The 24,160-nt window shown below is 55.7% G+C and overlaps 1 protein-coding gene across 1 annotated transcript in view; it reads right to left on the bottom strand.

The window, feature by feature from the left end:
* Positions 1–22,861, bottom strand: part of PLPP4 (phospholipid phosphatase 4) — a 40,958-nt gene extending 18,097 nt beyond the window's left edge. The window contains exons 1-3 of the mRNA XM_079793428.1: positions 22,751–22,861; positions 8,817–8,925; positions 5,015–5,105 (exon numbers count right to left, since the gene is read on the bottom strand). Of these exons, the coding sequence (XP_079649554.1) occupies positions 5,015–5,105; positions 8,817–8,925; positions 22,751–22,806 (256 nt within the window). The 5' untranslated portion in view covers positions 22,807–22,861. The remainder of the gene's footprint in view (positions 1–5,014; positions 5,106–8,816; positions 8,926–22,750) is intronic.
* Positions 22,862–24,160: the final 1,299 nt, after the last annotated feature.

Consider the following 24,160-nt stretch of genomic DNA (forward strand, 5'->3'; position numbering starts at 1 on the left):
CATCGGTTATCCAGCAGGCGGCTGTGTCTGAGGGGAGGAGTCCCACGCCCGGTGGGTTCTGAGAAGGCTGGCCTAAAGCACCAGGAATCCGGGATATTCCTTTAAAATACCCAGCAGGGGCTCTCTGGCTCCGAAGGACTTTGATGCCTGAGGGACAGGCCATCCAAGGGTGCGAGTGACGGAGTCAGGGAGCTGCCCTGCAAAGGCGTTGCCCCCGTGTTCATTGCGACCTCACACGTGGCGAGTTCGTGTGCGGGAAGCTCAGATGCGGTGCACACGGAGAGCCCTCGGATGCCCGTCCCGTTTCTTGGCTGAACGACGAAGCACAGGAGCTGCCCTCCCCTCTGGCAAACACAGGAGCCGAGACTCGCGTGGGAACAGCTGCCCAGGGCTGCTCATGGCCACCAGGGGACGAGCGTGTTGTCTACGAGCAGAGCGAGCTTGGAGTGGCAGCGGACACTGCGGGCACAGGGACGAGATGGAGAAAGCCGCTTGCCTTGTTAAGATGTTTGTGTTGGGCTGGGCTGACCTTGGTTAATAAGATCACAAAGGTTTCAGGTGCACAATCCTACAGCACATCTGTGTACTGTACTGTGTGTTCACCACCCACAGTCTAGTCTCTCCCATCACCATTTACTCCATTTACCCTCTCCCCCCACCTTCCCTCTGGTAGTCACTGCACTGCAGTCTGTGTCCACCAGTGTATTTTTTGCTCAATCTCGTCACCTTTTTCACCCAATCCCCCCCGACACACAGCTGTCAGGCTGTTCTCAGTATCTATGAATCTGTTCGCTTATTTTTGTTCATTAGATCCCACGTGAGTGAGACCCTATGGTACATGTCTTTCTCTGACTGATTTCATTTAGCATAACGCTCTCTAGGTGCATCCATACTGCCGTAAAGGTGAGACTTCCTTCTTCTTTACAGCTGAGGAACCGATCACCTCACACCTGTCAGGATGGCATCATCAACAAATCAACCAACATTAAGTGTTGGCAACGACGTGGAGAAAAGGGAACCCTCACGTACTATTGGTGGGAATGCAGACTGGTGCAGCCAGTGTGAAAAACAATATGGATTTCCCTCAAAAAATTAAAAATGAAACAGTAACCCTGGCCAATATGGCTCAGTGGGTAGAGCATCAGCCCTCGGACTGAAGGGTCCCGGGTTTGATTCCAGCCAAGGGCACATACCTCTTGGTTGCAGGCTTGATCCCCGGCCCTGGTCAGGGTGCGTACAGGAGGCAACCAATCAATGTATCTCTCACACTGATGTTTCTCTCTGTGTGTCTCTCCCTCTCCCTTCCATTCTCTCTAAAAAAAAAAAAAAAAAAAAAAAAAAAATCAATGGAAAAATATCCTCGGGTAAAGACTAACAAAAACCAAAAAATTAAAGAAAAAAAGAAACAGTATGACCCAGGGATCCCACTTCTGGAATATATCCCAAGAAACCCAAACGCCTCTCGGAAAGAATGTGTGCACCCCTGTGCTCATTGCTGCGTTATTTACAACAGGCAAGGTCTGGAAGCAGCCCAAGTGCCCATCGGTAGACGAGTGGATCCCGCAGCTGTGCTTCATGTGCACATGGAAAGCCCACCTGCTTTTAACAAGTCGGGGGAAGCAGGGAGAATGGGAGCAACCAGTTCCAATGAACACCTTTGTCAGAGGAAGATTTACCACCTGAGTGTGAGGTGGGGGAACTGTGTATCTTAGGGTGGCGGGCGGCGAGGAGGGAGGGGCCATGGGCGGCTCAGCTGCGTGGTCCTACCACTCAGACACCACGCCTGGGGCAGCGGAGGTGTGGGGGGGGGGGCGCAGAAATGGAAACTGAGAGTGGGAAACTCAGGGAAACCCTCTGATTGCATCCCGTGTGCACAGACCCTCCCTCCTACACGCTGGCCTCCTGCCCTCTCGCAAGCTCGGGGCCTGCCGGAAGGTCTCCTGGGCAGAGAAGGGGATCCCTGGATGGTCTTCATGCCGCTTCTCCCACAGCCATGACGACGGACAGGCTGTGAGGACACCAGGACGTGACCGGGTCTCCCCCACACCGTGGTCCGAGGGCGCACTGCTGTGCTCCAGCCGGTCCGACTTCCCACCTGGTCCTGGCCTGGCCTCTGGCACAGACAAGGTCTCCGGGAAGAAGCGTCTCCAGCTGAGCTGCCAGTGCCTCAGGGAACTTTAAGGGGAGGCGTCAATCCAGAACCCCACACCCCGGCCTCTGCACCACTGGCTCGCCGCCGCACCGAGCAGGTCTTTAAAAGACCCAAGTAGCCGAGCTGGAAAGCGTGTGCATGTCACGTACCGCCCACAGCTGGCAGCCTCACTCCTGACCTGAAAGCCGGAGAAGAGAAGAGGGGGGTCTGGGGTGACAATATCGAGGGCGGAGGGCATCTCCTCATGAGAGCCATGGGGAGCTCCTTGCTGCCAGAACACAGCCAGACTCCTCCTTCTGGAAGCGACCTGAGTTATTTCCATCTGAACAGCACCCCAGGGCATCGGCATGGCCTCTCAGGCAGACACCAGAGAGGAGACCGCTGAGTGCAGACGCAGGAAAGGCCGCGAGCAGGAAATGAGTGACCTGATCCGGGCGCTTCCTGGCCGATAGCAGCCGGGGGTCTGGTGTGAGGGCTGGTCTGCAGCACCCACAGCTCTGTGGGCTCAGAGGCCAGCACGCCAGCCAGGCTGTCTGCTGACAAAATGCAAAGCCACGTGGTGTGAGCTGGCCGGCAAGAGGCCCGAACCGAGGGCACCTGCTCACCAGCGCGTGTCCCTGAGGCTCCGAGGCCCTGGGTCACTTTTGTTGCTGCTGGGAGTTAGCGATCCTTCCATGACGGGTTCTCGTCCCTCAGACGGTGTTCTCTGAGCCTGAAGCTGCGTGGGCCAAGTCTCGCTCCTCTGGTCCCGCAGCGATGCACAGAGGTGGCCACTGGGCCCGCAGAGAAGGGAGCGCATGGCGTCCAGCCTGCGGAAGACGCCCGAGGAAAGGGTCTGGGCACTGAGCCCCTCATGGGAAGTCCTGAGGTCCAGACACTGGGAAGGCTGCACCCAGTCTCTGCCCGTGCTTTTTAAATTCTGTGTGTGTGTGTGTATGTGTGTGTGTATGTGTGTGTGTATGTGTGTGTATATGTGTGTGTGTGTATGAATGTATGTGTATGTGTGTATATACATGTGCGTGCGTGTGTGTGTGTGTGTGTGTATGATTTCAGAGAGGGAGGGTTAGGGAGAGAGAAACATCCATGATGAGAGAGAATCACGGATCAGCTGCCTCCTGCACGCCCCCCACTGGGGATCAAGCTCACAACCCAGGCCTGTGCCCTGACTGGGAATTGAACTGTGACCTCCTGTTCCTAGGTCGATGCTCAACCACGGAGCCACGCGGGCCAGGCCGTCCTTGCTTTTTAAAGCCCTTCCCTCCCCGTTTCTAAGGCTTCCTGAAAGAAGGGGCTTTTTAGAAACACGAGGCTCTCCATCGTTTCTCCAGGGCAGGCTCTCATTTGTTTGGCAAACAGGACGCCCGACACCTCCCCCTTCTCTGTTAACGTGAGGAGGCGGGTTTGGGGTGCAATTCGAAATGCCACCTCAGGAAGACTCACCGAGAGCGAGGAAGCCCGGAGAAAGCCACGGTGAGCCCCTTGCCGCCGTCGCCACAGCCAAATCACCCCGAGGCCCTTCCCCACAGTCCCAGGTCTTGGGGTCTCATACCAGAGGGGAGATGAAGAAACCGTGAGGGCAAGGGGTGGGAATGCAGACGGGTCAGCCACTGTGGAAGACAGTCTGGAGTTTCCTCAAAAATTAAACATGGAACTGCCCTCTGACCCAGCGATCCCACTTCTGGGAATACATCCTAAGCATCCGAAACACCATCAGAAAGAACATATGCAGCCCTATGCTCATCGCAGCACCATGTACAAGAGCGGAGAGCTGGACACAGCCCCGTGCCCATCAGCAGACGAGTGGATAAAACGCTGTGGGATGTCTACACCGTGGAACACTAGGCAGCAGTAAAGAAGAAGGATCTCTTATCCTCTGAGACAGCAGGGAGGGGCCTGAGAGTATGGTGCTGAGGGAAATAAGCCAGTCAGAGAAAGACAAGTATCCCATGATCTCACTCATATGTGGGAAGAAAATAAACTGATGAACAAAAATAGATCCAGACATGGAACAGGAAGGCAGAGATGGGTGGGGGCATGGGAAGAGATTAACCAAAGAACTCGTATGCATATATGCATAACCCACGGATACAGACAATAGTGTGGTGAAGGCCTGGGAGGGGAGGGGAGAGTGAGGAGGGGGAAGGGGTCAATGGGGGGGGTGGGGCAGGGAGACTCTGCAATACTTTCAAGAATAAAGACAATTTTTTTAAGTGAGGGGGAGGGATCTCCAGGTCAGTTGAGAAGGCCCCGAACAGGACATCCGGGGACCACAGTGATATCCGTCCTAACCCAGCCCGGCCGCTCGGGCCATGGGTGGGAGGGGCTCCGGTGCCCCGGCTGGAAAAGCTGACCTCCCACCACCAGCCTCGGACGCTGGGCCGCGTGACCACCAAACCCAAAGCCACAGATGAGCAGCCGGGTCCTCGCCTGGCCTGCGGGGTGACGGGGGAGGCATCCACAGGCTGGCCGGAGATCACGACCTCCGTGGCCAGGCCCGAGAAATGACGGAGCCAGGGTCTCTGGGAGTGTGGACACGGTCGATTTCTGAGCTGCCTGTAACGTGGGCTTATTCGCCACAAACGTGAGACGGACAGGCAGTGGTGACAAAGTGTCCGGTTCACTTTCTTTCGCCACCAAGAGCTGCCCTGCGCTGAGCCCGAGCAGCACCCGTCTCAGAGGGAGGCGGACGCTAACGTTCAGCACAACGGACAGCGGCCACGGGCTGCAGGGGAGGCGGTGCCCTGGACCTTCCGGGCTTATAACGCATCGTCTTGCTTCTCCCAGGAGCAACTGAGGTTTCCTTAAACCCAGCATCTAATTCAGTCCTGCCCACCCCTAAAACCAGAACCGTGGATACTCTACCTAGGAAGGCTTCCTTAATTTCAGTCTTGTCTGTTCGCCGGATGATCTTCACCACACAGATCACAGCCAGGGGCGTGAGGAAAGAAATGGCCTGGAAGAGAGAACAGACGTGTCTGTGAGGACAGCGCTGGGCCCCCAGAGGCTGAGGGGTCATCAGGGCCAGAGGCTGATCGATATTCAGGACCAGTGGCTGATCGACCATCAGGGCCAGTGGCTGATCGACCATCAGGACCAGTGACTGATCGACCATCAGGACCAGTGGCTGATCGACCATCATGGCCAGTGGCTGATCGACCATCAGGACCAGAGGCTGATCGACCATCAGGACCAGTGACTGATCGACCATCAGGACCAGTGGCTGATCGACCATCATGGCCAGTGGCTGATCGACCATCAGGACCAGAGGCTGATCGACCATCAGGACCAGAGGCTGATCGACCATCAGGACCAGAGGCTGATCGACCATCAGGACCAGAGGCTGATCGACCATCAGGACCAGAGGCTGATCGACCATCAGGACCAGTGACTGATCGACCATCAGGACCAGTGGCTGATCGACCATCAGGACCAGTGACTGATCGACCATCAGGACCAGTGGCTGATCGACCATCAGGACCAGTGACTGATCGACCACCAGGGCCAGTGGCTGATGGGTCATCAGGGCCAGTGGCTGCATCGGGCTCCCTGGTGGATGATCTGACTGAACTCCTGACCCCTCCGAGGAGGAGGCTTTGCATCTATACTGCAGACTCCAGACGCTTGAACTGAGGGCTGATTGCAGGTTGTAATTGATGTGTATTGCCGGAGCCGTGTTTCAAGTGGTGGCTTTTCAAACAGAAAGGACTCGTCTATAATTATGACGACTCGTCTTTGCCAGGAAGCCCCTCACGTCCTTCCCTGCAGCAGGTGGGGGAGTGCTCCCCCCCACCCCAGCTCTCCGGCCACACGAGAGCCCGCAGGGCTTGCTCAGCGTCCATCATTCATTCCCCTCGGCGTTCTGCTGAATACTCGTCTCCGCACAGCAGAGACCAGTCCGTGAGCAGGAAGGTCTTCTCTTCCTTTCCTCATGCCCTTTCCCGCCGGACCCACAGCACACAGACGCGCAGGGAGCACTGGAATGAACCAGGAGGTGGGATTCGGGTGCAAACAACACCCTGCAGAACCCGCTGAGAGGCAGGAGCTCTGCTCAGGTGCCACAGGTGCCACAGGCAGGAGTCCCTTCTCCTCACCACGGCCGGGCCTCCCTGGCCCCCTTGAGACTCCGCGATAAGGCTGAGGACACAGCTGGTGGGAGTGGGCAGGCTCTGAGGGCAGGTGGTCTGCCTCCCACACCTGGTCTACAAAGAGGAAGAGGGGCTTCCTAACAGGACAAAGCGTGGCCAGAAGGTACGTTTGTCAGGACAGAATTCATCCATACGAACAGGCTCTGCTGCCTCCTCCAACCAGAGCTCAGAACATTGTGGGCGGGGCGGGGGGGGGGCGGGGAGACCTGAGAACCCCTCTCTGCTCACTGTTCCTTTCTGACCACGAGTGGGAGCAGCGAGCCTGACGAGCCCGCTCATCAGCTGTGGCCCTGAAGGCCTTGGCTGTTCACACCTCAAACAAGCAGGTCTTGCCCCCGAGGGCATCCAGGAGAAGGTGCCCAGGTCTGTGGCAGCTGCGGGAAGAGACTCAGAGGGAAGCGGAGCAGTAGAGCTTGCTCTGGGGCCACTCGAGAGGCGACAGGAGGACACTCACTCCTGGGGAGTCCGGACGTCTGGGGGTTCCACCAGGCCCGGAGCTCTCATGCCCGCGTCTGCAGTTCCCTCAAGCACGCGCCCAGGACAGGCTGGCTCCGTCTCCTCGGCGCTGATGCTGGTGACAGCCCGCTCAGACCCACTCGGTGTTTAAACAGCAGTGACTACCCTCCTGCAAAGGCCTGTCTGTGGTTCCCTGTCTTTGGACATAAGAACTGGAGGCAAAGAAATGTGGACGTGGAGAAGTCTGCAGCAGCTTGCTCCCTGCAGCTCACAATCAACCATCCCACATCGAATAAACAAACAAATAAAAAACCAACAGCGACGGCTGAGGGCACGCTCACTTCAGTCCAAAGTGAGAGTCAAGGTCAAAACGTCCTTGGCTCCTTGTTCCTCTCACGTTAGGCCGCAGAACAGGCCTCCACTCCCAACAGAGACGCAACTCAGTGACAGCAAACAGCTCTGCCATGACCCACAGTCACACCTCAAACACTGAAGAAAACCTTACAGGAGAACCTGGATGATACCCCAGTTAGACAAGAACAGGACCCAGAAAAGAACGGCAGCTGGGAAGACTCTCCCAAAGAGGCTCAGAATCTGAGCGGGAGTTTGCCCAACGACCGGGAGGCAAGGGCACACCCGGGAGACCCACCCTCAGGCTCGTGGCTCGATGGCCACGGGGCGTCTCAGCACGGCTCCCTGCCTCAGCTCTCCTGCTCCGCACCCAGAAATCTTAGCATTTGTATCTAGACTTTGAAACAACCCATTGCTCACCTCAGCCCAGGACACAGCCACAAATTTCCCACGTCACCCCACACGAACACTCATCTCTAAACTATGTTTCACAGCACATGGAACTTGAAGAATGGGGGGTACGTGATAAAGAGAAGCTCCCCCATGAAAGCCATACAGTAAACTAGTCAGACACCCCGGTTCCTTTGTTCTAGGATTCACAGATTTGACTTAGAGCCAAAATGGAAGAAGTCTCATTTAATACTCAAGTGTTAGGTAGTGATCTCCTTATAACCACCCTAGTTTTTATTTGCTCTGAGATTGATGAAAATCCAGTTTATTTTCCAGCAGAAAAGCAATGATTAAAAAGCGATGGAAATAAGATTTGAGTGCTCACTAGTGCTCTGGGCCGTTGAAGGAGTTTGCAGACACAAAGACCTTCCCCGTCATCGCTGATGACAAGAGTTCCTCCATAAAATCAGAGGATCTCTTTCAAAACGCAACCATGATTCTCTCGTGCTCTGGGAGAGCTTTGGGACCAGGGCCTCCTCTCCAGAGGCAGGAGGGCTGGCAAAGCGGAGTGACCTTCCTCTCTCATCGCCGCGTGCCTGGAGGGCTCCTCTCCGCCCGCAGCGAGGCCGGCACCAGCCCGGAGCCCTGAACCCGGTCCCAGCCCGAGGGCAGCCTCACAGAAGGGGGCTCGGGGCCGGCTGCTCAGATGGGGTCCCGGCCCTGCCACTCACTCGCTGGAACGCAGTTCTGCATCTGCCACCGTGGAACTGAAGACCCTCCTCCACGGCGTGTGGGTGGGGCTCACTGAGACCATCTGCCCACGCCCACCAAGCGCCTGAGGAGGGGGCCTCAGAGGGTGCGGCTGCCGTGGGGCAGGTGACGCACAAACACCCCAGCGCAGCCATGCGACGTGGGCGCTGGCCCTCTCATTCCAGAACCCGAGACCCAGGCACTACCCCGGGCTGGCGTCACACTGGGCGCCTGGTCGGCGGCGGGCAGCTGACCGGCTGAAACCCGCGGCGAAGACCTCAGCTTCTCTTCGCAGCAGGCGAGCTGCAGTTTGCAGCGATTTCACTGTGAATATTGGGGACAGCCCAGCGCAGCTCGGCCGGCAGGCCCCTCTTCCCAGCGCCCGCCATCACTCCTTCTCGCGTGAGCCAGCGGCGCCCGCCACCATTTGGTTTTGAACTTGAACCTGATGGACTGCTCACCGTCTTTCTCTCAGGTGGCCCTGTCTCCAGGGGGTTAGAAAAGCTGAAGGGGAAACTCACTGGGTTTGTACTTGGGAGAAAGGCCGAGCCAGCGGGAGACCTGGTACTTACAAACATGAGGCGGGTGGGGATGTTGTCCGACTGCACCAGGGGGTTTTTGTACAGCCAGATCTCCTCCGGCTGGATGACTCTCTGGAACGGGTCCAGAAACTCCGTAAAACTGAAACAGCAAAGAAAGATGCGTGAGGGCCGAGCGCTCAGCTGCTGTCTTAGTTCCGGGAAGGCCGCGTCCTCCTCACCCCCAGGGAGCACCAGCCCACCTCCCACCCCTGGGAGCACCAGCCCACCCCCCACCCCAGGGAGCACCAGCCCACCCTCGGGAAGAGGAGGGTGATGCTGCCCCATCTGGGGGCTCTCAGCCGGACCAACTGGGGAAAGACAGAAAGAATGACAGAGTGGGTGGCATCTTCCCCCGCCACCTGCCTGCGTGGACTGATTCTGGGCATGAGAACAGCTGTGAGCGCAACATGCAAAGACCCTAAGAACCGGGGATTCCAAAGTGAATGGGTCTAGTTCTGCCTGATGCCGAGCAGGTGCTCAAAAGAACTTATGGAGGAATGAGTGGCCCCTCTCTAATTTCAGAGAGAAAACACGTTTGCTGATGTCCCCTCTGACAAAGGATCGTCATCGCATTCTGGCTGCAGAAGGGAGTTATGGGAAATGAATTATACCTCGAGGGGTCACACACACCCCCTCCCCAGACACCGGGAAGCCGCGTGCCGGCAGGATGGCCCAGGGCACAGCACGCGGCCAGGAGCCTGACGATTCGATGCTCGCCCGTCCCTCTGCTCCGACACCTGCCTGACGGTTAGGAAGAGCTCCACAAACGAGCTGACTCACGTGGGAATCCGCCATCTAACGGGTTCGTGGAAACGCTCAGCTGGACAAGCTCAGCCGGAGCTGAGGCCCCGGAAGCAGGGGAAACACCTGTCGTCAGGGGGCCCGAGCCGAGTGCTTACAGACTGGCTGAGCTCGAGTCAGTAAGTGATGGGACGTGGCCCCACAGCCAGGAAGTGGCGGCAGGGACCTGAACCCAGGGCTGTCGACTTCTGGTCCGAGCGGCCCGTGGGAGACCAAGGCCTGCGAGGCACCAACACGCACGTGCTTGGCCGTGTGCTGCCCGCGGGATCTCCACCGCCTGAGCTGGCGGGCACCGAGGGGGGGAAGCTGTGGTGACCCTCTTCTCAGGCGGCGCCCGCCCAGCAGGAGCCATGACGAGTTCGAGTCCAGCATCTCCCAGACTCTGCCGGGACGGGAGATGAACTCGGACCTCAAGGCCCAGCTGCGGGACTGGACATCACAGCGGCCAAGGAAAGTGAAGTTGGTGGCAGTCGGAAAGCTATTATCTTCGTTCTGGTTCCTCAACTCAAGTCTTTACAGAAACCCACGTCCGGCTGGTCCTCGAGCTGGAGAAGGGGGTCATGGGAAGCACGTGGTCTTCGTCGGGCAGAGGAGGGTCTGTCTGCGCCGACCGGAAAAAGCCGGACAGAGAACAAGCAGAAGCGTCCGGAGCCGCACGCCGACCGCCGTCCTGGAGGCCTCGCTCTTCCGAGTGCGATCGTGGGCAAGAGGATCCGCGAGAAGCTGGACGCAGCCGGCTCCCAAGGTGCATCGGGACACAGCGCAGCCGAGCAGCCGGGCACAGGGCTGAAACTTTCTCCCGTGTCTGTAAGAGGCTCATGGGCCAGGACGTTAATTGTGAATTCCCAGAGTTCCAGTTGGAAAGAAAAATGACTAAAATATCGTTCTCAGTTTAAAAACAAAGGGTGAGGTGCCAGCCCACACACAGAGGGGGCGGGGGTCAGGGGTCAGGGGTCAGGGGTCTCTACTCGACGGGCAGAGTCCACAGCACTAATCCCGCGGGAGCAGGCGCTGCAGAGCCCAGGGCACTCACAGCCTCCCAGGCCTCAGCGGGGCCCAGACCAGTGGCCAGCTCCACGGCCGCCTGACTGACAGGGTCTCCGGGGCCTCGGCTGCTTGGCGGAGCCCGGAGGCGCACACACCCCTCAGGGAGGCGGGAGGGCTGGCGTACAAGTGCCCGGTGCCCGGGAGGCTGGAAGCAGCGTTGATGTAGGGCTCGTTATCACCATAAGTTTTTGTTTGTTAACCTTCACCCAAGGATATTTTTTCTATTGAGTTTTAGAGAGACTGGGAGAGAAGGAGGGGGGAGGGGGAAATGGAGGGGGGGAAGAGAGAGAGAGAGAGAGAGAGAGAGAGAGAGAGAGAGATTGATTGGTTGCCTCCCAAATGCACCCTGATCCTCGAGCCTGCAACACAGGTTCGTGCCCTTGACCGGGAATCAAACCCACGACCTGAGTTACAGGCCGACACTCTAACCACTGAGCGCACCGCCCGGGGCTATTGTTCGTTTTCAACTCCTCCCCTCCCAGGTGGAACATCCTCTCCACAATCAGCCGGAGGTTAACGGGAGACCCCCAAGCAAGCAGTCTGCACCTGGTTAGATGGCGCCTATGATTTTCAATCTCTGTTCAAGGAGCGAGTCACCCCCACCCCCCGCCTGCCCCGTGCTCCTCCGGACTCCCAGGATGGTCCGCACCTGGGCATGGTCTGGGGCAGCCTCCACAGGTCCACCACCTGCTCCCCACAGGATAGGCCTGCACACCTGTCACTACCTGGTGGCGAGGGGGGTGAAGATCCAAAGATGTGGGGCCCAGAGCCCTCGCCCAAGTCTGAGAATGGAGAGGCCACCAGCCAGGTGCCCTGGGCATCTGCTCTGTGCCAGTCGCGGTGTCGCTGCTCAGGGCAAAGGTCTGACCGGCAGACAGTCAGACTTGCAGGAGCCCCGAGTCCGAAGCAGAAGATGGACAATCGGACGATGGCCGCATTTGGGGAGCACCGTGCAGTGGGAGAGGCTGTCTAGGCGCTCAGTGGAGAATGACGGACTCTGCGCTGCAGACTTGGAGGAACTTCTCAGGGAAAGTCAGAGCCTGCCGGCCCGGAAGCCAGAGCGAGATCCGTTGGGGGGGGGGGGGGGCGGGGGGGGCGGTCTGGAAGCGGGGCTCTGGGAAGGACGTGCCGAGGCAGTTCACATCCTTAGATCTGCAGCTCCGACTGCAGTTAGTAACACTAGTTACATTTACAGTCACCATCTGGGAACCCCAGGCTCTGCTCTGCACAACCTGCCTTCAGGCTGGGCCTCCCTGGCCCCCCGCTGCCGGCGCGGCTGCCGGCCCAGCAGGACCTCACAGGTAATCCTGTTAGGTTCCCTCATAGTTCAGCCCCATCATTCCTGCCAAGATTTTTATGAACCTTGATTCTATTATCCTACATATTAGCCTTCCATCCTGGTTCTGTGTCATTCGCAAATTTGATAAGCCTGCTTTCTATGTCTTTATCCAAGTTGCTGATAAAAACCTTGCACAGGAGGTCAGAGGCCTGAGGCCTGGCCCAGGCAGCACCCCGCCCCCCGCTGTACCCCAGAGCACAGCCAATGCCTGCTCACTGGATGCCCTGCTTGTTCACCCTCCAACTACTTCAGCAGCCAGATTTCCTCCCCTTGTCCCCAAGGGGCACAGACTCGGTAACAACGGTAACACCTCACCCACCCAGAATCACACACACCCCTCCCTCAGGACCAGCCAGCACCCAAACAGCCCCTGGGTGTGCAGGACTCGAGCCTAAGACAGGAGCCTATCAGGCCCTCCGGCTGAGCCTATAACTCATTTCACCCACAACCATGTTTACACGTGACCACCTTCCTTTCTTCCTTTCAAGGCAGCTTAGCAGCTGCAAGTCAGAAGCAGGAACATAACTTGGTTTGAGTAAGTAAAAGGTCTGTAGCCTTTCAAGAAGACAGATAAACTTTCGACTCTAAGAAACAAACCACAATAATTAAATTCCCACTAACGCGCCCCAGCTGGTTTGGTTCAGTGCATAGAGGGTCGGCCTGCGGATCAAAGGGTCCCGGGTTCTATTCAGTCAAGGGCACGTACCTCAGGTGCAGGCTCCTCCCGGGCCCGGGGCCCTGGTCAGGCTGCCTGCAGTAGGCAACCGATTGATGGGTTTCTCTCTCATCGATGTTTCTCTCTGTCTTTCCCTCTCTCTTCCACTCTTCCTAAAAATCAATGGAAAGATATCCTCAGGTGAGGATTAAAAAAAAAAAATCCTACTACTGCATGGGAAAGGGGTCTATGCCTCAGTACACCAAAAGGAACCACAGACGCGGCGGGCGTGGCTCAGTGGTTGAGCGTTGACCTATGAACCAGGAAGTCATGATTCGATTCCCCGTCAGGACACATGCCGGGTTCCAGGCTTGATCCCCATTAGAGGGCGTGCAGGAGGCAGCCAATTGACGATTCTCTCTCGTGGATGTTTCTATCTCTCCCCTTCCCTTCCTCTCTCTCTAAATCAATTAAAAGCTATTTTTTTTAAAAAGGAATCACAGGTTCCACCAGTGACAGGTGGGACAAACAGAAAACAAATAACAAGGTGGCAGACGTGTCAACCTTAAAAATAAAACAGCCAGTTGTTTTTCCAGCAAGAATGACTTCACTCGGGAATAGCAGAGGAACTGCAATTCAGGACATGCAAACTGTTGCCAACTGCATGCACGTGTGGAGAACAAAGGAGGGAAGTGTTACTCTTTAGAGGAAAAGGAGGAAGTTGGGAGGAGCAGTTAAGAACAAAACTCCATCGGAGGAGAGCTGAGTGCCGCGTTGCAGTGGCTTCTCACTGGCTGCGTCGGTGGTTTCTCATTGGCTGGGCTATTGCTGGGCAAGGAGAAAACCTTCCTCTGCCGGGGTTATGACGTCAGCTTCTTCCTGCCCCCACTGTCAACGTGAGCTTCCTGGGGCGGTACCTGCGTGAGAACGCCCCTTTGGATGAGGTTTTCCTTTATTGTTTTCAGCCTTAGACTCGACCATATCAATAATTGCATTAAATGTAAATGACAACCACTCCGAGTAAATGGCAGAGACTGGCCAGACTGGATAATACTAAAAGGTAAAACTAAACGCTGTTTATAAGAGACACACATTAAACATAAAAATGCAGGTAAGTTGAAAGTAAAAAGATGGAAAAATATATTCTGCGCAGACATTAATTCAAGAAAGGTAATGTAGCTATGTATTAGCATTAGATAAAGTAACTTCAAGATAAGCAATATTAACACAAAGATGAAACCTTAATAGCAATAAAAAGGTTCATCAGAAGAAGGCAACATTTAAGAACACCAATTTGAAATGTAGACATGAGAATTTTTTACTTTGAAATCATCACTAAAGGAAATAAAGGAGGGTAGCAAAAAAATTTTTGAACTATTCAGTTAAACCAAGAGGAAAAAATATTAAAATGAAGCACCACACAAAGGAAACAGAAAAAGTTGGCAGCAATAAGACAAAATAAGTTCTTTCCAAAAAAAAAAAAAGAGGATGCTTTAATACCCTTGTTTGACACATATAACCTATCTACATATTAAAAGTCACAAATTAAAAGGAAAAAGCATCATGAGAATATAGCAGATTTGACTAGCACAGCTGATTGCTTTAATAGAGTTAGAGCTTTGTACCCACAATGCATTATGTTCAAGCTATGTAAATTTACAAAAAATTGACTGTGTGTGGCCATACGGAATATCATAGAAACAAAACACAGAAATCCCACGAGCCACAGCCTCTGATCTCAGCACACAGACAAAGCACCCACCCACCCACAGAGCTGGTAACAGCAGCATTGGGTCGCGAGCCCAGGTGTCCTGGCCCTGCAGCCGGCAGTGTGACCTCTGCTCCTTCCCAGGGAGAAACGGCCATTCCCTCAGTGATCTGAACATGCTCTCAGACGCAGTCACTAGAATATTACCCTGAGCCAGCACCCGGCAAACATAATCAGAACAGAATTCACTTGCAATCCCACCGACACGTGAAAGTTTGTATCTGATAACGATACCACTGAGAAAATAATGTCTCTTTCAATCACTGACAAATGGAAGAAAAAAAGTAAATCCACTACCTCTCTCTATAACTTAAAAATTCTTATAAAGAATTAAAATTGAAGAACAATGATATAAAATACTGAACAACACAGAAAACAGTATTTCTATTTTGGATGAGAAGGGACTTTCTAAATTGGACAGAAACTCTTAACCCATAAAGGAAAAAGATAGATTTAACACATAAAATTTAAAATGTGCACAATAATAGAAATTGCAAAGAAATATAAAAGTGAGCCCTGACCGGTTTGGCTCAGTGGATAGAGCGTCGGTCTGCAGACTGAAAGGTCCCAGGTTCGATTCCGGTCAAGGGCATGTACCTTGGTTGCAGGCACATCCCCAGTAGGAGGTGTGCAGGAGGCGGCTGATCGATGTTTCTCTCTCATCGATGTTTCTAACTATCTATCCCTCTCCCTTCCTCTCTGTAAAAAAATCAATAAAATATACTAAAAAAAAAAAAAAATATATATATATATATATATATATATATATAAAAGTGAACCATAGACATGGAGAAAATACTTGCCAAATAGGAAAGATTAATATACTTAATGCATAAAGCCCTCTTACATAATAAGATAAATTTAAAGATCCAATAAAAGCATGAATGGCCGAAACCGGTTTGGCTCAGTGGATAGAGCATCGGCCTGCGGACTCAAGGGTCCCAGGTTCGATTCCGGTCAAGGGCATGTACCTTAGTTGCGGGCACATCCCCAGTAGGGGGTGTGCAAGAGGCAGCTGATCGATGTTTCTCTCTCATCGATGTTTCTAACTCTCTATCCCTCTCTCTTCCTCTCTGTAAAAAATCAATAAAATATATTTAAAAAAAATAATAAAAATAAAAATAAAAAAAAAAGCATGAATGAAGGAGAATAACAGATATTTAATTTAAAAAATACAAATTGCCAATACATGAAGTGAAAAGACGCAAATGTTTTATTCCCTCCCATGGGATAAAATAAGCAAGTAGATCTACAGAGATAGACAAACTAAGAAAAAAAAAGTTAAACTATGGATAAAATATAGCCTCAGTTTTTGCTATTATATAGAAACTGGAGGCCCGATGCACGAAGATTCGTGCAAGAAGGGGCCTTCCTTCCCCTGGCTGCCGGCACCGCCTTTGCTCTGGCCCAGAGCCGCCTTCCCACGCTGCCCAGAGGCCTGGAGCAGCTGGGCAGTGTGGAACACCTGTGTCGTCGCCATGGAGACAACGCAAGCATCCCGCTCCTGGCCACTCGGCACCTGTGTATACAAATTAACCCACCATCTTTGTTGGGTTAATTTGCATACTCACTCCTGATTGGCTGGTGGGCATTGTGAAGGTACAGTCAATTTGCATCTTTCTCTTTTATTAGTGTAGACTAGAGGCCTGATGCACAAAATTTGTGCAAGAGTAGGCCTTCCTTCCCCTGGCTGCCGGCACCTGCTTCCCTCTGGCACCTGGGACCCGGGCTTCCCTCTGGCCGCCAACAGGCACCAGGGACCCGGGCTTCCCTCGCAGCCCCAGCTTTTGTCTAGAAGGTTGTCCATAAGGACGTCCGGTCTAATTAGCATATTATGCTTTTATTATTATAGAAGATGTGTGTTTGAAAGTTTAATTTTAAAAAATGAACAGAACAGAATTGGCAGAAAGAGGTACAGAAGTTCAGGGAGCACTGCACTTTCTGTATTTTAATTTTCACAACTATTTTATAATCTTGAATTTTTTTAAGTGAGGGATGACAATTGATTCCCATTACAGTCACTGTGTGTAAATCTTCCTCATGTGTGCCCAAATCTGACCTATTTTTGATAGCTGTAATTCTGAGACATGTTTTTGTATAGTGCTCTTTTCCTTTACTATGAAATCATAAAATCTCAGTTTCTCCATGGTTTTCAGAATGATTATCTCAGTAGCTAATAACGTCCTCTGTGCCCAGAGTCACCAAATTATTCTTCAAAGGGTGACCAGTGGAGTGTTCATTGATTTTTATTTGACAGAAGTATTCACTTTGCTTTGTCCAGAGCACAGCAATGAGCATCTTTACACGGGAAGATTTCTGCATCTGTAACCCTCGTGCCTCTTGTAAAACTTTTCTTCTAAACATTTTCAATCAAAGGGCAGGAATAATTGTGTGCAATATTTTGCTCTTCGAGGGGGTGTGTCCATTTACAATTCAACTGCATGCTCCGACCACATCTGTCTCGCCACAATCTCGCAGTCCTTGGTTTTTCTTTAAATAGTTAGCGGATATAAAACATAGAAAGGCTGATTTCTGACACTCACTGCAGGCATTCCCAAAGCAATCACAAAAGAATCAGAGCCGCTCTGAGGATATTTCTTTTTTCCCCCAAACAGGAAATGTCGATACTGATTTTTCTGATTATGAATGAAAGTAATACACTTTACTGTAAAATAGTTTAGACCATAAATAACATTAAAAAAGCAAGTATTACAAAGTTCCACGGCTTGAAATAACCACCATCAAGATTTTTTGTGTCTCTTCACAGACATTTTTCTTATAGAAGCGGACACAAATTCAGGTAACGCGTCGCCGCATTAAGCTTGCACTGCGCACACTTCCGTGACTGGCTTATCACTTAGCAGATATGGATGTCCTCACAACTCGTCCACACAATTAATTCCAATGGCCGCACGTTCTTCTCATTGTAGCACACGAAAGCTTGTGCCGATCTACCCTCGGCGTCGTTTGTGTCCAGACACACCTGGCATTTCTTCGGGAACCACAGTGTTAGGGGTGTCTGAGTTACCAGCACCTGTTGGTTCCGTTCGTATCTGCTGCCCCTGTGTCTACTGAAGAGCTCTTCTCTACTCTCTCTTCTGAGCGGCAGGCGCTCTCTGTGAGGAGCTCTAACTCCTCGCCCTGTAAGTTAGGACAGCCGTGTCACCTGCGGGGGGGGGGGGGGGGGGGGGCAGAGACTAAACCATCTGAGGGTGCCAAGCCCCTGGCACGAAGCCGCAGGCGGGGAGCTCAGCTGTGACCTTGCCTCCCTCCGCCTCCCTCTCTCCTTCCCCCCAAGGTGGAGGTACAGGCCAACTAAGAGGCACCTACACATGTACACACACTGGCCGCTTCCCTCCCCAGGGGGGTCCTGGGTAATTCTTCAGAACGCCTTCCCAACTTCCTACGTCCTACTCAGGGCTCAGCTCCCCTGCAGCACCGAGAGCTGCGCCCTCATCAATACACTGTGACATGAGGAACCTTTTAAGTGACCTATGCCTCCGCCTCCTCCCTGGAGGGAAAGGTGGGGTGGGGGGAGTGGAGATGGGCTTTAGCGCGGACCACGTGCCCGCGTGTGCTGGGCACCATCTCACATCGTCATTTCATCTTCACAGCCTCCTGGACGAATACACAACTCAGGTCATGATGCTCACGTAAACTAAGATTACAAAGCACGTCTCACAACCAGCAGGCGGGTTTCCCAAAGCCTGAGGGAACGGCCCTCCTGCCGAGTGGGGGGCCCTCCTGCAAAGCGTCCTTGTCGCTTCACCCAGAGCAGCTGCCCTGCAGACCGAGACGAAAGCAGCGTCCGGGCCGTTCTCTCTCTCAGAACGAGGGCTGTATAGAGAGCAGCCAATCCTTCTGAACCTCAGGTGAGTGCCCAGCACATCCACTCCTTAGTATATACCAGCAGAGACTACAAATCGTTCACCAACGAGAGTAGCATTAGGCTTAACAGCCCAAACCAACAAACAACCCAGGTACCCACAGGAGTACATGAGTGAATGAGGAGAGGTACAGGGATGCAACCAGATGCTCACAGCAGTGGAATCCACAAACCACCACCACACACCACGCGGATGAATCTCCAAAACCTGCGGGCAGCCCTGGCTGGGTGGCTCAGTTGGTTAAGCGTTGCCCATACACCAAAAGGTTGCAGGTTCGATCCCCAGTAGGGGCGAACGGGAGGCAACTGATTGGTGTTTCTCTCTCCTGGGGTGAAAGCAGAAACATCAGTGATGGGATGCACCGGCACTGACAACCGTGAACAGGGCCCCGTGTCCATGGGGTCACACACTTTTCTGTTTCAAGTCTCCTGGGGACCCCCAGTCAGTGCCTGTGAGGGACCGCCCAGGCTTCCCCACAGAACACGAAGACGTCGCATGCTGGCTCATTTCCTGCCACCATCCCCCACCCCCGACACGCTCCATGCTGAGGCCACACCTGGTGACCTAATCCCACCCACCATGTGCGCCCAGGCCTCCAGGTCTTTGCTCCAGGACACTCTGTCTGAAGAGCCGTCCTGGGCCGGGCCCTCTATGCCTGTCCCCGATGCTCCAGCTGAGAGAGAAGGGACTGCCGATAATTCTCTAACACGACCGTGTATGTTCTTACAGCAATGTCCTCACACACCGTGCCCTCTGGGCTCCAAAGACCTAAGGACGACCCCTCGGGGTCTGCAGCGTGTCCTCGTCCCATCTCTTCGAGGATTTGGGCCACAGCTGCCACCTCCCACTGCTCAGGTGTCGTCCTGAGTCTGACTTTACATGGAGCGACTGCTCTTCCTTCCCGCGTGGCTCCAGGCCGCACACGTGCTTTCCTGGAGATCAGGCCGTGGCAGGGCCTCGCTTCTGGGATGCGGTCACTTCCGCTCAGTCTGCAAGCTGGTGCTGGACGCTCCAGCTCAGTGGCTGACAGTGCGGGGCCGGCCCGACTGCCTGTCTAAATCCAGGCAATGGCTCGGCTAGTGGAGCAGGTGACGTAACCTCTCCAGGCCTTGGTCTCTTTGTTCGTGGAGTGGACAGAATCTAGAGTGTCCACTTTGAGTGAGACGGCGTATCTTTGGTCAGGCCCTCGACTGACCAACGCTGGCCGCTACTTTTACTAAAGCAGCACAGGGAGGCGACTGAGAGCCAGACGAGGCAGCGGGAGCACGGAGACTGAGATCTCAGCCTGTGACGCGGCAGCTCCTTCACCCGCCTGTGCTTCCGTTTCTCCATCCGCGAACAGCCCTGTCAGCATACCGTCTAAGGGCTCCCCACAGACATGTGACCCTCCTCCTCAGGGCCTGGCACACGGTGAGCCCCGCATGCAGTCACTATCGGAGTGAAACTGGAAGGAGTGGGCACTGGTCTCAGGGCTGTTGACCGGCTGCCACGTTTCCTCGCGGTCTTGCTCACGCAGGCCGAGGGCTGCAGCATCTGCAGAGACGTTCCCAGAATCTCCCCTGGATGACGGAGGGCAGGGCACAGGAATCCTGTGTGCCCTGCTCCTGCTCTGCCCACATCCATACGTGAGGGCCAAGGGGCCTCTGAACCCAGAGCTTCACGGTGCCCGACGCAGCCTCCACGCCCCCGTCACACGTGGACTTTTCCTAAACGCTGCGTCCCTCTACCAGTGCATTCCTGTTCGGTCACCCTTCCTGAGCCAGCTCCAGTTTGCATTACTCACCCCTCATTCTCTTCCCAGTGACTTGAAGTTCTCAGGCTGGACTGTCCCAAAGGCACAGAGCGCCGTTTGGGGCGTCTCTCAGGGCAGCTCTGGGGGCTGGGAGCACCTTAGAATCCCGAGTCACCAGCACCTGCCTGCACACTGAGCACTGGTCCCCAGGTGAGCCGGGGACACTGTCCTCCCACCATCGTGGTCCCAGATGCACTTCATTCCTGCAAACGCAGACGCCACAGGACCTCCTGGCATCGGGGGATGGGCTTCCTGGCCTCGTACAGAACAACTGGTCAGAGAACAGGTGCGTCCACAGGTGATGTTTCCCCTGAGGCACCAGTTTGCAACGCAAAGTATCCCTCCAACCAGATTTTTCTCTTATCCAGGGCAATCAACAGGGTAGAAATGCCAAGCAGAACCAGGTGAATGAGATCAGCTACGTGTTCCCAGCAGCGGAGACATTGGGTTCTGCCTGCCCAAAGGGACTTTCCACTCCTGCCCAGGTGAGGCCCTTTGGCTGAGACCACCGTCTTCATGAGCAGAGGTGAGTACAGCCCGCCCAACCTTGCCATCCGACCAGCACCGGCAAACGAAGAATAAACTCCCCCGCCAGCCTCTGTCACCTTGCCAGGGCCTATCGGAGAAGACAGAGGGTCATCTGTGTCTGGGAGCCCAGAGCCTGTCCTCCGGGAGCCGCCATCTGCCTGCCATGACAGCTCCGAACATCAGGATCCCACGGGGGGGGCTCCCGCCAACACTGACGCTGGTGTTTGCAGGTAAAGGAGCCACAAGCTGACACAGCGATTGGATATGAAAACCAGGAAATCGGCCCAAAGAGCCATCCATGCCCAGGCGTTTCCCGCTGGGTGAGTTAAGTCGTTAATACCAAGGGGGAGTTTGGAGAGAATATAAAAACTGGCTTGCTTTTACACATCAAGAGGGCTCAAGAAGCACATTAACAGTAATCATCAAATTTTCAAATCCATTGCACAGACCTTTATGTATTTGTAAACATCTCATAAATGTTTGAGGAAATATGAAGGAAAACCTGAAAACAATATAAATATGATTGGACTCTTTATTTTTTAAATCCTCACCCAAGGATATTGTCCCATTGACTTTTAGAGAGTGGAAGGGAGGGGGAGAGAGAGAAACATCGATGTGTCAGACACATCAATTGGTTGCCTCCCTCCTGCTCCCCAACCTGGGGCTGGGATCAGGTTGAGACTGAATCGAACTCAGGACCCTTCAGTCCCAGGGCCAACGCTCTACCCACTGAGCTGAACCAGCCCGGGCGTGTTGACCCTTTTCCACCGTGAGGTTCTCAGCAGCAGGCAAACCAGGCCACTTCGGAGCGCTCCTCACTTCCCTTCAGCGCCACTCAGTCCCCAGCAGGTGCTCAGTTCTACCTGCACCCAACACTCTCATCTCTGACACATAATTTCATGGGGCTTGGCCTCTCTGCCCATGGAAACTGTCCAATCACTAGTCTGAATGTTTATTTCAAAGGTAGGAAAGTAGAGTAAGAAGAGGGAACCGTGTTTTCCCTTTTCCCAAGATCCACTGAAGTTCTGGGCCCCTGTTCCCCTGAATCGCACGGTGTTTCCTGAGGCAGGAGGGCCTCCTGCACCTGGGGGCTGGGCCCTTCCTGACGTGGGGGTAACACTGGTGGCTTTCACCCGGGAAGGAAAGCAGGCGAGACAGGGCACGTCTGTCCCCGTGTGCCCGGCTGCCAGCAGCTCCCAGCCTCCCACCTGCCCGCGGCGACTGGGCTCCGGCAGAAACCAGGGAGGAGGGGCCTCCAGACCGGAATGGCTCCGCGAGCTTTTCAGTAACACAAACAAGCAAAACAGCCAGCAAATCCATCAAGTCCACGCAACTTTAACCCGTGACACGTGTCAGAACAGCGTGGGCAGCGGGGAGAGGGGCCCTGCCGCCAATGGAGGGACAAGGCCGGGGTGAGCCCTGGTGATGGGCGATGGCAGGCCTGGGGGGTGTGAGCTGCAGAGGCCCGGGGGCACCCCCATCTCTGCCAGGCTGACCTCCTCCCTCCCAGATCTCTATTCCAGGGGCCCCGCCGCAGCCCAAGGGGCCCTGGGTGCTGGCCTCCGCACAGAGCGCCCAGGGGGCGGCGGGCGTCTGGAGCCCACACCGGGGCGGCGGGACCCCCACGTCCCGAGCTCCCGCAGCCACGACTTTCCGGCCAACAAGCACCACCGACGCCTCCGGGAAAACGCTCACCTGCGCCCGGGGCGCTCAGCGGGGGACACGGCAGGACCCCGAGCCTGGCCTGGGGCGGCGGGAGCCCCGGGAGAGGAGCCGGGAGCCGGGGCTGCAAACACGGGCTCCGAACTCAGAGCAGAAACTTCCCGAGGGCGCGTCCGCCTCCAGGGGATCCCCGAACCCCGGGCCGGTGCGGCGGCGGCGGGCGCCGGCGAGGAGGACCCGCTGCCCCGCCCGCTGGTGGCGGCGGCGGCGGCGGGAGCAGGTCTCAGACCCGCGCGGAGGGTCCCCCGGTCCAAAGGGCACATCCCGGGCTCGGAGCTGGGCCGGGACCTGGAATCCAGGCCCCGCCGGGACGCGGTGGCCCAAACAAAGTTGGGGTGCAGCATCGCTCGGTCCACGGGTCCCCGCGCCTGTGCGCCCCTACTTACACGAAGACCCCGAAGAGCAGGGCTCGGACCCCGATCTCGACGGCCAGCTCCCGCATGGTGCAGCCGGAGCGGACCCCGAAGGGAAGGCGGCGACTGTGCGCGGCGGCTCCCGCTGCTCGGCCCGCGCGGCTCCCCGGATCCAGGCCGCGGGCGGGGGCGGGCGCCGGGCGGGGGCGGGGGCGGCGGGGCGGGCTCAACCCAAACCTCCCGCCTCCGGCCGGGGCTCCGGGACGCGGCAGCTCCCCCTCCGCTCCCGGCCCGGTCCCCGCGCCTGGGGACTCCCGGTTCCCGAGCGCCGCCTCCGCCTCCTCCGCCTCCACGCCGGGAGGGGAAACCCCGCCGCCCCGGCCTGCGCGCCGCTCCCCGAGGGTGGGCGGCCCCTGCGCAGCTTCCAGCTCTCCGCGCGGGGTCCCTGCCCCTCCCCTCCGTCCTCTCAGGTGGGCGCCCCCTGCCCCCCGGCACACGCCCCCCGGCACCCGCTGTCCTCTCGGGTGGGCGCACCCCGCACCCCGGCACACGCCCCCCCCGCACCCCGCACACGCCCCCCCGCACCCCGCACACGCCCCCCGGCTCGGGCACGCACGTGGCCCGGTGCCGGCGGGATCCTCGGAGCTTCTGGCGCCTCCCTCCGCGCCGAGCACGCTCCTCCCTCCGCACCCCTGCACCTCCCCGGCCTGGAATTCTGTTTCTAGGAAGTTTCCCCTGCACTCGCGGGAGCCAGGTGGCCCTGCGATGGGACAGGGTCGTCAGTCTGTCTGTCTGTCTCTCTCGGAAGAATTTATAATTAAGGGCCCGTCCCTGCCAGGACAGAAACGCTTTGCTCCTAGGAAAGGACTGACAGGGCCCGATCGGTGTGTCAGATCCCACAAGGCGGCCAGCCCGGCCCAGGATGGCGGGGGGGGGGGGGGGGGGGGGTGTGGCCCCAGCAGCTGCCCAGCTGTGAGCGCGCACCACGTAAAGGCCCTTGGGCGCCCTGCTGCTCCCGGCGGGTAAATGCATGGACCCAGCACCCAGGAAAGGCAGGCTGAGAAAGGCATCCAGCCCCAGCACCCAGGTGCCCAGCCGGGGCTCCTCTGGTCTGCGTGACCCCAACGTTCTCCAGGGAAGGACGCCTGGGTGGGAGGGCCTACAGCTCAGAAACCCTCTCTCATTAGAGTAAGCAGGTTTGCCTGAACAAAGCCAGCGTCCTGACTGAAGTGTGAGGCTGATCTTTGAAACAGTCACGTAAGTGCAGCGTCCCCGATGCTCTCAAAGTGCCACTCTCTGAAAATCTCTCGTTTCATGTCAACAAAGTCACCTCACAGTCATGCCTCTGCTGAAGGGTCTCGTAAATCCCCAAAAGCACTGTCCAGTAGGATGACCCCATGTTGACCAGACTATTTTCAAAGAGAAAGCCACCGTGGAGAATAC

The sequence above is a fragment of the Cnephaeus nilssonii genome (genome assembly GCF_951640355.1).
Source record: "Cnephaeus nilssonii genome assembly, chromosome: 16".
In the NCBI taxonomy this organism is placed as follows: domain Eukaryota; kingdom Metazoa; phylum Chordata; class Mammalia; order Chiroptera; family Vespertilionidae; genus Cnephaeus; species Cnephaeus nilssonii.